Raw genomic sequence first — 15404 nt, 5'->3', positions numbered from 1 at the left:
GGGGATATTGCAGTAATCCTGGTGTTTGTAGCTCTACACTGGAGCCAGATATCCTAGACTATTAGATGGGGGTCCTCAGTAAGTTCTAGAAGTTCATCAGTTTTATCTATGAGTATCAAACTTTAGGAACCCTTAATCACTTTGTAGGCTACTTGTATCCTTGACGTGGGTCAAAATGAAAATATATGGAATTTCCTCATTTGTCGGTAAGAACCAAAGAAAGAGTTTGAATTTTTAGACCTTTTAAGTTCATCATGGTTCTCAGGCCATACTTTTATAACCATGGTTCTAAAGTATCTTCCCTCCTTCAGCAATTGTTTAAATCCTTGCAAAATTACTACTTTAGAGTGAAGGATTACAATTACATTGGATCTGAAGGAGAGAAAATGGATCTGCAAGTGAGAGGATATTTTGCATTTTTCACTTGGGTTTGTCTTTCCTTTCTGGTGTTAAATATCAGCTTTGGCAATTAAACATCTTCGATTTAAGAGGGGAAAGAAAGAAGTACCTGTTGTAGGTGGCACCTGCTCATTATTGTCTCGTCACTGCATCAGAGGTGCTTTGAGGTATGTGATAGCTCTGCATCACCGGATCTGGGGGCAGGGAGGTGGGGGTGGCCTTAGGCATCTGGGCACGTGGACGTAAATTAACTCTTTCCTCCCTTTATCACAGACAGAGTCAAGCAACCGTTGTCAACCTGGGCAAGGGGAAATCTTATTCTGTTGACAGAAGTCTATGTGACAGTGGGGCTGCAATTCAGAAGGGCTTATGTGAAGAAGAAATTCACCCAGTCTGTGTGGAACAGCTGTATTAGGAGTGGGCATGGAGAATCATTTATTCACTGGCTTGGCACCATTTGGGATGGTAGTTTGATGGGGAGTGCTCCCAGAGGGAGGCAACTATCCAAAGCTGACTGGTTCTCTTGGGTGGCGCTTCTTCCAGGAGGGGAAGTTCCCTTGGCATGGGCAGTACCTCGCCTCTGGCTGTCCGTTCGTACCGCACACCTCAGTCCTGGTCTTCTAGTTGTCCACTCCTTTGTTGGGAGTCCCTGTGGCTTTTGAGCTATCTTTTCACATGAGAACCCTGGGCTAGTTCTGTTTTCCAGGGTACACATATGATCTCTAGAAACTGTGCACCATTATCTCACTGGGGTAGAAGTACTGCTTTCTCCTGAAGGGACTGAAAAATTGTTGAAGGATTATAAGCAGGGAGGTAACAATTCAGTTCACTTGTAGGAAGAGCACTGGCAAGAGTGGGGCTGGATGAGGACATGTAAACCTGAAGACAGGGAGACCAGCTAATCATTATTAAAAAGTTTTGGCAAGAGCTACTGAGAGTCCATTGACAATAGTGAGGAGGAGATGAGTTCAGAAGATATTAATAGTTGAGGTACAAAAGAGTTTAATGACTAAGGAAAAGTGAGTCACTGGCCAGGTACCTTTTTTGTTTTATGGGTGCATAGTAAACTTATTCTTGCAACACTGAGATGGTAACATAAGAAAATAGACAGGAAAGGGGTCATATTGGTCATCAGGGTCATATTTAGACACATTTTTATTTTCATGTTTATCAGCTTTCCTTCTCTTTTTTCAATTTGTAAATAATTTCCACCGAATTGCTTCTGTAAGGAACATTTTTTGGTTATCATTTGTTCTATCCTTTCCTTTTTTGGGATTCACCTTATACATTTGCTTTTAAGTACTTATGGTGTATAAAACACGAAGGAAGCACATAAATACCATTTACATTCTTTAGGCTAGTTTGAACTGTCTTTTGGAAAGACAGATTGTCTGCCAGACCTCATATTTCTTGGTGTTGAAGTTTGTCTCACATAATCCTGGCTATTTCCATTTCCGGCGCCGCAGTTTGATATTTATTTTAAGCAGCTGCTTAAGAAAGGTGGAACTTAGCAATGATCAAAATGGCATAAAGTAGGTTTCTGTTTGAGCTCAGGGTTGCTGTGGAACTTTCCTTTCAGTAGCCTTCTCTCATGCATTTCCATCTACATCTTAGCTGTGCGAATAAATCTAGGAAAACTGCTGTTTGGCCTGTTTAGCACACTGCCAACTTTGGCAATTGCACACTAACTGGTGGTGTACTAAACACCACTGAAATAAAATAAATGAGTTTGATTAAAGCTTGGAACTCCTGAGTACTACGAATGTAAAAACCATCAACAGATGCCATTTGCTGAAACCAGGGCTCCTCTAGCAGATGGATGAGAGTTAAAAATAAATTGTCCTATTTCTTTTTATTTTGGTTCATTTGTTTTTAATATAGTATAAAAAACCCTGCTGTTGAGTTACAATAAACTCCTGGCTTATGTTTCATGGCTGGTTTCGGAATCTATGAAGATCTTTGATATTACAGTCAAATTGTGCTTTCTTGTATGTATTCAATGAACATGTAAAAACAAATTCTTATCAGAGTTTTAAAACTTTCTTTGGTAGTCATATCTCCAGTATTGAAAATGATAGTGAAAAACAATGACCGGATATCCACAATGGGACATAATGTCTCTCTTTTAAATCTTTAATGTTGGGCTGTAGTAGAATAATATCAATCATATCTCTAATAGCTCTCATTCATTTAGTACTTGAATTTACTTTACAGTATTTTAGTTCCTCACATACTGCCTCATCATTTAAATAACACACACACAAAAGAAGAATGCTATTTTTATTCTTCATACAGCTGAATGACTCGCATGCCATTAAATGAAATCATTATTGATATTAACTTGTAAGATCCATATTAATCATTCTATAATATTTAGATATTTCTTGGCATAGAACTGAACACTTATATTGAAATTTAATTTAGAAGTTCATGTATTTCTAAAGAGACCTGAAATTTACCTTTTTTACCTTTTTTCAACTCTTAAAATTATTTATCAAATAATGTTTATCAGAACAGATTACAAGAAATTTTAGCATAGTTAGAAGAATGGGGAAATGATCAGATAACTATCTACGTGGTTAGAAAATTATCTAGCGTATTTATCAGGAAGGATAATATGTAATTACACTGTATTAACTTTGAAATTTATTGTTATTGCTATTTACAGGTTCAGGTTCATGTCGCTTTAGTTATTCAGACCCTTGCATCATTGTGTCATATGCCAAGAATAATACTGTGGACTGGATTCAGCTTGAGAAAATTAGGTTTGTTGTCATTTAAAGTATCTTCATAAATTTTGACGTAGGTGGATTTCTGCTTCCCTGTTTACCTTCATTCTATCACTGGCTTTATTCCTCATGGTTAAAAGTACTCTGGTTGTTAATTATGTTGAATTACATTGATGCACATATTATTACCTGCTCTATTTGAACAAGGTTGTTAAAAGTGTCATTTTCCATTCAATACTTAACACTGTCAGTAGTAGCTATAACAAACTATTTATTTTTGATAAGAGTACATTTGAGATACTAACCTTTCTGATGGAATTCTCCCCAAAATAACATCACCACCCATCTCTTTAGGTGGCCTGGCTGTGGCCTGGTTTATAGGCCTAGGAATATATCAGATTACCACCTAAATTCCTTCCAGTCTGTGATGATAATGAGTTAATAGCCTTTTGGATCCAATCTCTAGTTCTGTCATTTTCCTTCTAACTTCCCTAAGGCCAGTTCTAAAATTCTGTTATCATAATTGTGATGCGACTTGTAATCATTTATTACATTTTCTTTATTTAAAAAAAATCCCTTTGAAAAAAGAAAATTAGGTTGATGCTTAAAGAGGGAGAAGTTCATTCAGGTTGAAAATATTTGATTACATTTAGCAAAACTCAAACTATGTTAACTATTTCTGTGTAGTTTAAATCATAAGATAAAATTCAAAATGGGTGCTTGATTTCAGGTATGGTGAGGTATTTAAAGGAAAAAATACCTTGAAATTTTATTAAGTGGTTATTCTGATCAGTTTAGTTCTTAAATTAGCATGACTCACGTAGAACATTTTCCATCAGTTCTGTGACAGTTTTCTTTTCTCACGCTATTTTCCTTACCATTTTTCCATATTGAAAGAATTGTGATTTATTTGGGGGAGAAGAATAAATATTAGGTTCTTAGTCTTTAATATTAAACCAATCTGTCCAAAGTTTCTAGTAGTATTTCAAATAAAAATAAAAGTCTCACACGTTCAAGCTCTAGTCTAACCAAAAACTGAGAAAAATGATTCTAACTCATGGATTTTAATAGATTGTCTCCCTCTGTGGCAGGATAAGATATTATTTATAGACACCTGGTACAAGCCAAGCTCTGACATGCTGTGCCACTTGCCAATTTTATAACAGAGCATTTTGCTCTTCCTTCTAATTTCTAGTAGTTATTATGAAAATGCATTCATATTAAATACTGATTTATATAAATGGCTTTAAGCAAAGCAGCATAAGTATTGGAAGTTTTACTCATGCCTCCATTTTTTCTCTAATAGTTATACACCATAGTTTAGATAAATTGTAGTGCCGTTTCTTGCTGAAAAACAGCTACACGCTTTTGATATGGCAAATAGTGAGTGTACACATTTAATTACAAGATATAAAGATCACACTCAGTTGATTCCATTTATTTTTCACTAAATGAGACTTTCAATTTTAGTCCAGGCACCAAACTATCATACTCATTTAATGTAAATTTACTATTAGTGATCAGAGTGGACATATTTTCAATCACTTCCTAAAACTAAAATGTAGCATCTTCATTAGTTTAAATTCTTTTTGAAGTTAAAAACATAGTCATCATTAAATATTTTAAAGGAAAGGGGAATTGATTACCCCCAAAGGTAAGGTACACCATTCATAACCTGAACAGACAATTCTGCGGATTTCTGTGTGCTTCATTGGTGAGTGAAAAATATGGCTTTTCTCTAGTCCTTTCAAAACTGATTTATAGTAAGCCCTATACTAGTTTGTATTTTAGTACTACTTTTAATCTTGGCTAAAGCCATCATTTTTACTGTAGCAGGTTTCTACTTTAGTAGAATAAAATGTCTAATAAAAATATTATATAGCAGGGCTTCCCTGGTGGCGCAGTGGTTGAGAGTCCGCCTGCCGATGCAGGAGACACGGGTTCGTGCCCCGGTCTGGGAAGATCCCACATGCCGCGGAGCGGCTGGGCCCGTGAGCCATGGACGCTGAGCCTGCGCGTCCGGAGCCTGTGCTCCGCAACGGGAAAGGCCACAACAGTGAGAGGCCCACGTACCGAAAAAAAAAAAAAATATATATATATATATATATATAGCAAAAGGACCTAGATGTAACAGATGTAATATAAAAATCATGTTAAATTATATCATGTTTTTAAAGACTGGTCTGCATGGAATTCTAAAGAATTCAAAATGAGAGCATTTAATTCTCATGGCAAATCTGACATTTTCAAAACAAAAATGTATCTGGTTACTAGAAATAAAATAACTATTACATAAAGACTGATTATGAAACATACAGCATACAATGATCTCTAATAGATGCAAAATTTCAAAATAAGAATTAAAATTAAGATAATTTTATAGTTTTTCTCCTTTTTTTCTTCTCAGTATCATAAAAAAAATATGGTTTTGTTTTTATTTATTTTTTTAAAGCACTTTTATTTATTTTATTTATTTATTTTGGCCTCACGGCATGCGGGATCTTAGTTCACCGACCAGGGATCGAACGTGTGCCCCCTGCAATGGAGGCACAGAGTCTTAACCACTGGACCACCAGGGAAGTCCCAAGTGTATGGTTTTAGATTGAGTGTCTACCATTCACAAAAAACTGTGCTGGATACACTTTGATTTTTTACAGGAGCCATGGCAGTTGTGTACCATTTTCTCTTCAATTATCCCTTTACTGGCTTGCCTGAATATGCTTACTGCCTGCCTTGTGTTAAACGTAAAGCTCATTAAGACATTTAATATTTAAACTTTCATCACTCAATACGAACATCTTAATAATCAGCATGTATTAAAAGATTTAAGGGGTATGGGATTGTTAGTATTTAATCTGTAATGTGTACAATATTTTTAAGATAAGAAAACCATAGTCTTAATTAAGAAACAAAAAGGATCTCTAAGAAAAGTAAAGTGGACACTGTTGAACTTTATTGTGACACCAGTTCTCGTCTCTCCAGAGCCCCTTCCAATGTCAGCACAATCGTCCATATCCTCTACCTTCCTGAAGACGCCAAAGGGGAGAACGTCCAGTTTCAGTGGAAGCAGGAAAATCTCCGAGTAGGTGAAGTATATGAAGCCTGCTGGGCTTTAGATAACGTCCTGGTCATCAACTCAGCTCACAGACAAGTTGTTTTAGAAGATAATCTGGATCCAATAGACACGGGCAACTGGCTTTTCTTCCCAGGAGCTACAGTGAAGGTTTGATCTCTCTTTTGTTCCTTCTCCTCTCCTCTAAAACTTAAAGCTCAGTAAACCAAATTGTACAAAGATAACAGTTTTACTAAAGCCACTATTAAAAGAACAGGTAATATTACTTTACCCTCCCTTGTAAGCATGGAAAATCATTCATTTATTTATCCCTTTAACAAGTATTTTTGAGAATCCATGGTGCCATGTACTGGGCTGAACCTAGAGAATATAAACACAAAAAGGCAGATATGTCTCTTCCCTTCATTGGCTGTCAGTTTAGTGGGGGAGTTAGACATGTCAACATGCATGTGCAAAGTAGCATCATTGTTGATTTGCTGGGAAAGTTTAGAGTGCTGTGGAAATACAACATACAGTACCAAATCCAGACTTGAGGGATTAAGAAGACTATCCAGGAGAATAGGGATACAAGCAGAGAATGAAGGGTAATTTCAAATTGGCCAGGAGGGAGGAATAGTGTTTCTAGAATCATAAATCACATACATAAAGGCTGGAAGGTGATAGCATAAAGCAGAGGCCTTGGACAATGTTCCAAATAGTTGTCTAACAGCTTTTGAGTTGAGACTTGTGATAAAGTCTGAAGATATGGCCAGTGATGAAACCTTAAAGCTCTTGAAAGCTGCTGTAGAGTTTGAACTTTATCCTGAAGTTGATGGGGAGTCGCCGAAGTACTCTGAATAAGTCAGATAATTAGATCTGAGTTTTGAAATATCCCTTCGAGGCTGGAGGACAGAATGGAAGGGAAAGAGTGCATACAGGAAAACCAAATAGAAGGCTGCAAACAGTAGTCCAATGGGTGATCACATTGACCAGAAGTAGGGGAGAGATGATGGGAAAATATGGATGGATTCAGAGATTTTTAGGAGGAAATGGAGAAGATTGGGGACTGACTGAGATGATGATGGAGTGGGAGGTGTCAAGGACAAGGTTTGGGCATCGTTGTTTCAACAACGATGCCATTTGTTGAAACAGGAAACAGGAAGAGGAACGGGATTACAGGAGCTGAATTCACCTTGGACATGTTGATTTTGATAATCCTGGGGGGCGGGGCAGGCAAGAAGCAGCATCTGGTGGGAGGTTAGATGTATGGATCAGAAACTCAGAGGAAGATCCAAAATTGGCAATTATCAACCTTTTGAATGAGAATTGAAATCATGAGCTTGTCTGTCCAGAGAGTGTGTAGAGTAAGAAATTGTGCCTAGGCAATATTTAAAAATACCATTAGACCCTCAACTGGACTCTCTGAAGTTTCCAGTATATACAAATAAAGTACAGATGCAGATTGGAGAATTTTTTAAAATGTGACTCACTGGTACAAAAAAAATCCTGTGCTGCATGGGGGTGAGGTCACAGGAGGAGTCCCAAGCAGAATATAAAGATCTAAAATGCTCATCTCCTTTGAATAATTTATTTGAATTCTAGAAACATGGTCCAAAATGGTTCCAAATTATTTAGAAAACCTTCACCTTTTTAGGAAACTCCCCTGACACAATAACTTGTTGCTTAACAAATCAAACTCTAGATGTTTTGTTTTAAGTTGATGAAATTACACCAATTGACTAGCATTAGGAACAGGCATCATCTTTGCTCAGCATGAGAAAACACCCAGGAAACCTTATGGAAATTTGTTTTGACAAAGACTCTAAAACTTAGGTTCCTTTAAAGAGAGTCCATGGATGCCTTTCATATGGGTATGGAAAAGAACCTTTGTAAGGATATCCCATGTCATATCCCACTACTACTTGATGAAAAGAAGGATTTCTGTTGTCACTGTTCAACATTGGCAAGAAGAAACCCAGGAAACACATGGAGACCTCAGGGCCTGGGATTCACATCCTTTTCCCGTGATAATCATCGGTGATTATTTGGTCTCAGTTCCCGTTACTATATAAATGTACTTTTTATGCCTTGTTTTGTAAGTCATCATTATACTTATCTAATTAGCTTTTTGGTGCCTTAATGCACTGTACTTTGGTACCACCCATGATAAAAATGCATGAAGTGTGGTTTTGCTTCATAGTAATGGTTACTTAAATTACAACTTTGTGTGGAGTATACTTTTGCTTTGTGGTCTCTCATCTTACTCATAAGCTTACTAATCACATGTTTCAGACTTGCCTAGTTACCTAGGCCTACTAAGAAAAAAGTCATTGTAGTAATGATTTATACAAGGGTCTTTGGCTATCAAGTAGAAACTTTTCTCTGATGTTTCTTTTTCCCTTTTAATTAATTTATTTATTTGGCTGCATCGGGTCTTAGTTGCCCCATACAGGATCTTTCGTTGTGGCAGGAGGGCTCTTCGTTGCAACGTGCAGGTTTCTCTCTAGTTGTGGCGTGTGGGCTCAGTAGTTGTGGTACGCGGGCTCTAGAGCGTGCAGGCTCAGTAGTTGTGGCGTGCAGGCTTAGTTGCCCCACGGCATGTGGGATCTTAGTTCCCCGACCAGGGATCAAACCCACGTCCCCTGCATTGGAAGGTGGATTCTTAACCACTGGGCCACCAGGGAAGTCTCTCTCATATTTCTTTTTAAAATTTCAAATAAGTGCAATGATAAAATCTAAGAGGTTGTCATTTTAACTCATTTGCATGACCAACCTTTTGCTTTTTGGCTCAAACATTTAAGCATGAAAAATTGCTTTTGCCAAGTGATTTGGAGTTCTAGAAATAAAAATTGTTTATTTAAATTGTATGCAATTTCTCCACCAAATATTGTTCCTTTACCGGGTGGCCTCTGAGATGAAAACCAAATACAACCAATTAGAAGGCATATTTCGATGTTCCTATTGGTCATAGGACATGTTTTGAACATTGCTTTATTTTGGACTTTTTAGTTTTGAGGGTGTTTGTTTGTTCAACCTATACGTTATCTTTTCTATATTCATTAAAACTCTCCAAGATGTTTACATCTTAACTAAATCGAAGATCGAGTCTAACAGCAATCAAAAAAGTGTGCATCATTACAAAGTAGAGTTTATTCAAGGAAAATTGTCCAAGCACAGATAGGATACCCTTTGGTTAAATAATAATAGCTACTTTTTTTTTTTAATTGCTCTGAACGTGAACAATTTCCTCATTTACTTATTTATTTATTTGGCTGTGTTGGGTCTTCATTGCTGCATGCGGGCTTTCTCTAGTTGCGGCGAGCGGGGGCTACCCTTCGTTGCGGTGCGCGGGCTTCTCATTGCAGTGGCTTCTCTTGTTGCGAAGCACGGGCTCTAGGCATGCGGGCTTCAGTAGTTGAGGCTCGCGGGCTCTAGAGAGCAGGCTCAGTAGTTGTGGCACAGGGGCTCAGTTGCTCTGCAGCATGTGGGATCTTCCCAGACCAGGGATCAAACCTGTGTCCCCTGCATTGGCAGGCAGATTCTTAACCACTGTGCCACCTGGGAAGTCTGAACAGCTACTTTTTATCGTTCACTTATTATTCTAGGGACTTGCTCTTCCAGATGTGTGTGTGAGATTATATATGTGTAATCTCATATAGTTGATCTTTATAAACCTATAAAAATTTGCTCGATTAGCCCCATTTTACAGATGTGGAAAGTGAACATGGAGGTGTTGAGTAACTTGTCCAGAATGCCCCTTTTCCAGTGGCAGAGCCAGGGTTCAAATACAGAATCCGACTTCAGAACTCTTACTCTCAGCTCCACATAACTTTGCTCTTACAAGTAGTAAATATAAACTGACATGCTCCCTATTGGTCCTGTGTTTCTTCCCATCATCTATTTGTTAATTTATCTGCCTATTTTCTTCACCATCATTCTCTGGCTATAGGCTGAAAGCTTCTTGTTTTTCTCATATTTCTTGATCTCACTCCAGCTTTATTCCATTTGTACTATATATTCCTTTCTCTGGGTGACAGATGTTGATACATCAGAATTTAGTAAGTTCAGGCCAAGCACTGGTTGCTTCCTTTTCTTCCACACTACAACAGCTGATATTATTTTCACAATCATAGTTACTGGTCCACCACTGCTGACCTAAAGTGAACTTAAGGAGAAAGGAGTATTAAAATATTTTCCATATGGAGGTAGGAGGCATTTGCAGTAATCTATAGGGAAGGTGAAATAGAGTGAGAACAGGGGGACACTAAAGAAAGAGAAATCAACAGTTTCATGGTAGCAGACTTCCTGTGACAAGGATGTTGGAGCCAAGGCTCATACAAAGGGACGCCACTGACAAAAAAATGACATGGTCATTCCTTAAAAGAAATTACATCATGCACCCTCCATACTCAAGACCTTTGATGGCTTCCTGTGTAGGCCTAGAGGAGACAAGCCAAACTCCCTAGCATGTAATTCAAGGCGATTTCCAATCTCGGCCCAGCCTAACTTTTCATCCTCATCTCCTGCTTCCCTGTGTGCCAGCCTCACAAACACAACACAGAATTTCACACTCCCACCCCCTTAGACGTGCTTTTCCACCTTTCTTTTTTCTATGCCTAGTCATTCCCCAGCATCATTCAGGGCCCAGTTCAAATGTCATTGTCTGGGTGAAGTTTTGCATAGTTAACATCTGGCTCCTCTCTGTGCTGCTATAACCATGAGGTTGAATAAGCAGGACTTGAGGTTGGAGACTGGCTACAAAAAAACATTCTTTCTTCCTCGCTAGTGACCATTCGCATTCACTCAGACAGCTTTTTAAATCTCTATCCTTTTTGCACAAACCTAAGGCAGGTCCCCAGACTACTGTTAGACCAAAAAAGCAATCAGTCACTTTAGTCACCAGTCTCCATTCCATAACGAATACCACATAGTTCACCGTAATAATGCAAACTCCAAGCTTTGCCCATAGCTTCTCCTCTCCTCCAGCTTAGGTCTGCTGAGTAGGGATAGAGATAGAGGTCAGCTCCTTCTCCCTCCTCGCTAACCGCCATGAGTTTTAGCCCCGGAACTATCCAGGGCTGGGTCAGGAGGCAGGAGAAGAATCAAGAGGCAGACACTGTAAGCCGGAATTATTGATCCCTTGGTCTGGCAAGTGATCAAAGCTGGCTCTCTCTTGGTTCTACCAAAAAGCTTTTTGGAAATGCCCCTACTTTTCACCAGAACTGGGGATTTCTCACCTGTAGCTCCCCAATACATCTCTCAGGTCATGTCTACTTCCACTCCTAGCCACTGGGCCTCTGACTCATGACCTGAGCCTCTTTCTGCTAAGGGCTCCTTGCCCCTCCAGGAAGGCCTTGGGGGCAGGATCTTAGATAAACCAGACTGCCTCTTGTGTGCATGGGCCCAATACTAGTCTATGGTAAACATTCACCTTGAATCCATCATTGGGAGAAGAGAAGTTAATTACTTTGAAGTGCAGCCCTCTTGTTACCCAGCTACCTGCCAGGCGGCCCCGGGCACTAGTCTAAGCCTTTAGAGCATCCCTTCCAAGGGGTGTTCTTGAAGTCCTGATCACCAGGCTTGAGGCAAGGGGAAGGTACCCTCCTCCCCTGACGAGGGCATGGGTGTGACCCACAGTTCACCAACACCCCTCTCTAAAGGAATCATGTCTCTGCTTTCCAGCTGCCTACATACTTCAGCTTCAGGCTTGTGTGCTCTCAATTTGAGTAAGTGGCTAAGCCATTTTGCCGCCTCTTTTGCTAAAGTCCTTATAGTTGGTCCATCACCTCTCTTTGGAATGTGGAGCAGTTGCTACCTATTTTCTTGGCACCTTAACCAAATCCAACACTAACCTAGTTCCATTTCAACATTCTGTTATGCCGTAAATATACATCTATGAGAGTGTTTACAACATTGCTTTGTGGTTATGTTTCTGTTTCCCTGTTTAGCGTGTTAGCTTCTTAAGCTCAGGAACTGTTTCTACCATTTTTGAATCTCCAGTATTGGTACATAGTACATTGTGCTAATTGAACGAATGAAAAGCTGAAAAAATATCAAGCTCTAGTTTGTGGGGAAAGAAAATAAATTTTATATTCAGCGATGACATGCAGGCAGCTAAAAATATTGTGAATGGGACTAGATATAGCACAACTGTTAAGAAAATGGGCTTAACTGGGTTCAAATCTTGGTTTCACAGTTTATTGTCCATGTGGTTTTGGGCAAGTTATTTAACCTCTTGGTTCCTTGGCGTCCTCGCCTGTAACAGGGATAGTAATAGTATCCATCTCATGTTGTGATAATTAAATAAGAAGATACATGTAAAACCCTTAGAACAGTGCCTGGCATATATAAAGGACTAATAAGTATGTGTCCTCTTCACTGAAAACTTTGAGAACAAATAAACTCTACAGGGAAGTGAATATGGAGAAAAATATGTAAAAGGCAAAAGGATTGAGCTGATAGCTACAATGGGGGGAGATAACGATAGAAAAAATACAGAACTCACAAATTATGTCATCCTTATATGTCATTAAAGTAATATCAAAATCAAATGCAGTAAATTGATTAGGTTGGACACAAGTATTGCCCGTAGGTGTAACTTTGGCAATCAAAATAAGAAATAGTTTCCACTGGAATTAAGTTGAAATGACATTCATGTAATTATAATATTAATAGTAGTTTCCTTTATTAACAACAAGTGATTTTTTAAGTGCTACCATTCATAAAATAAGGTAATAGAGAGTAGTGAGTATGTAAAGTGTCCAGTTGATGTTGAAAATAATGTTTGAGGGTGGCAGGTCAAATAGGAAATATAAAAATGAGTCACTGGCATTCATAGTACATATTTCTCCTTATCTTCTTGAGATTTTTTTTTTTCAATTTCTTTGGTACTATTTAATTCATTTCATCTGAGCCTGTCCTTGTTTATCTCAAGTAGGGCAGAATGATAGAAGACCAAATGGAGTAATTAACTTAAGGAGTTATGTGATCTGGAGAACTGCAATTATAGGTCACCAGTTTAAATCTGCCCTGGGCTGGTAGAAGGCCATTACCATCTGTTGGCTCTTTAGTAATTAATAGGAAGTAGATGTCTAACAGTATCGGCTTTTAATGTAGAACCCGACCTTATGTTTGTTGCACTTTTTAATTTGTATTGGTAAGCTGAAGAGGACTGTAAGAGGTTACAGAATTAATATGTTCTTCCTAGACAGCTGTCTGTGTTTCTCCTCCATTCTCTTTACAAGGTCATGGCCTTGCCTGACTCAGCTTCCAGTGTTTTCCCAGAGAACCTGCCCACGTGGAAGAAAAGGGGCACCACATTCTTATCGTGCTTCTAATTACCATCATAATTTTTTTATTTCCCATGAATCCCTAAGCAGGCCTCTGTTCATAACCAAATAGGTGGGGGTCTGAATGCCAATAAGTCTAGTACCGCAAGTCAGAAAGCTAGCCACAGCACCAGCCTCATTAGCAGTCTCCACAGCAGGTCCATTGTGGACTCAGCAAGGCAAGGAGCCTGAACCCACTTGACAGTGAAACACCTGCCTTCATTATTAGTTACGATGGTATTTCCTTCTTTTACAGAATATTGCATCCTTTTTTTAAATTACTTTTATATACAATTTCTAAACTAATCAAGAATTATTTGTGTCAGTTGTGTCTATTCTAAAGATACGGAATATACTCTGTTAGTCCATCATTTGCAGTTGCTAGAATTGGCTGTTGCTGCCACAGCTGCCATCCCCTGACAGCACTGCTCTCTATCAGATGGCTGTGGGTGTTTTGCCACATTTAATAGTGGGAGGCACGTTCTTCCTGCCTGAAATGGGGGAATGATTAATCTCAGGGCAACTTCTGGTGCTCCAACTCATTGCAGACGGTCTTGGTTTTGTCATCAAGGTTTAAGGGAAATGAATGTTTTGGCCCCTTCCATTTAAGACATATAGAATCAAGAATCAATGTTTCACCTTGGGTAGGATTCTCATGTCCATCTCCATTGAGTAGCATGGATACTGGATAATAAATAATAATAACCATAATTATAAGTAGTAGGAGCAGCAGCAGCAGTAGTAATGGTGACATTTCATGAATCATCTGTAGGTGCCAGCACTATGAGGAAGGCCTTATCCTCCAAGTTTTATATCTGTGGTAGGGGAACATTGCATGTCTGTGAAGACCCTGAGTACTTAGTGCTTAATTGTCCTTAGTCATTCTTGAAACATCTGGACAAATCCATCAAAGTCATCTCTTCCCAACTCCTCAAAAACACATCCTGCAATCTGAAAATGTCCTTAATTTCAAGTTCAAAGAAAAACACTAAATGTAGGATTTTAAAGGGTCAGGCTGGAGCTGCTACAGCTACCTGCTTTCTGTAACTCACTCTTAGAGAGAAGAGCTGCAAAGGTCAGGAAAGTACTCAGAGGAGAACCCAGGAACAAATGATTTGGACAGAGCTATGAGCAGATTTTTTGGTTTTTGTTTTTTTCTGTTTTCTTCATCTTTTAATAGTACCCAATGAAGCAGAATTTCCAGATGGATCAATATGCCATGGAGGTAAATATTCGTCAAGCAGCTGCTTCATTTTGTTTGTTTGTTCACTCCCATCTTTGGTGGCAGCCAAAATTTGTATTTTGAAAGCAGGAATCATCCACAACTCCTTGATATCTGCATGTGTGTGAGAGAGAGAGAGAGAGAGAGAGAAAGAGAGAGAGCACACTTTGCTCACTCACTGTTAATAAATGTTCATATCTGCTCAGCTAGCCTGGTTACCCTCAGCTTGCAAAGGCATAAATCACTGGCTTCTGTCAACTCTGGAGTTGACTCACAGATTAAGTGCAGATCACTAGGAGATATGGGCTGTTCCTCGTATTTTTTTATTTTTAAGAAATCTTCCCACTCTGATTTCTGTGCCTGTATCTGCTAATCTTTTTCTATTTATTACCCTAGTTCATTGTATGGATAGCAAAGAATTCCAGATTACTCCTTTTACACTTTTATGTCAACTTGTGTTGAGAAGTAAATCAGTACTAAATGTCACAGATTCTGTTGTGAAGGTTTGTCCTTTAGAATAGGCTGTGCTCAAATGTATTTAAAAGAAATTTTCTTAAAAAGTAAATTATTAAATTTTGCAGATGTGTGCCAAGGATTGGGAGTAACTAAGTATACAGAATTTAGAAGTATTTCTACTTCCAGTTAGACTGCTTCCTCTCTCCTCCATTTACTGT

General features: G+C 38.7%; 2 protein-coding genes across 2 annotated transcripts in view; both read left to right on the top strand.

Moving 5' to 3' along the window:
• Window positions 1-7649, top strand: part of LOC117203713 (uncharacterized) — a 1186790-nt gene extending 1179141 nt beyond the window's left edge. Inside the window, exon 4 of the transcript XR_007479220.1 lies at window positions 7636-7649. The gene's annotated coding sequence lies outside the window, so the exon portion shown is untranslated. The remainder of the gene's footprint in view (window positions 1-7635) is intronic.
• The window catches only part of RELN (reelin), a 509830-nt gene that overhangs the window by 277425 nt on the left and 217001 nt on the right, over window positions 1-15404 (top strand). The window contains exons 9-10 of the mRNA XM_004263378.2: window positions 3068-3164; window positions 6111-6351. Coding sequence (XP_004263426.2) covers window positions 3068-3164; window positions 6111-6351 — 338 coding nt within the window. The remainder of the gene's footprint in view (window positions 1-3067; window positions 3165-6110; window positions 6352-15404) is intronic.

Source organism: Orcinus orca, chromosome 9, assembly GCF_937001465.1.
Source record: "Orcinus orca chromosome 9, mOrcOrc1.1, whole genome shotgun sequence".
NCBI lineage: Eukaryota > Metazoa > Chordata > Mammalia > Artiodactyla > Delphinidae > Orcinus > Orcinus orca.
This window is presented reverse-complemented; position numbering and strand designations above follow the sequence as displayed.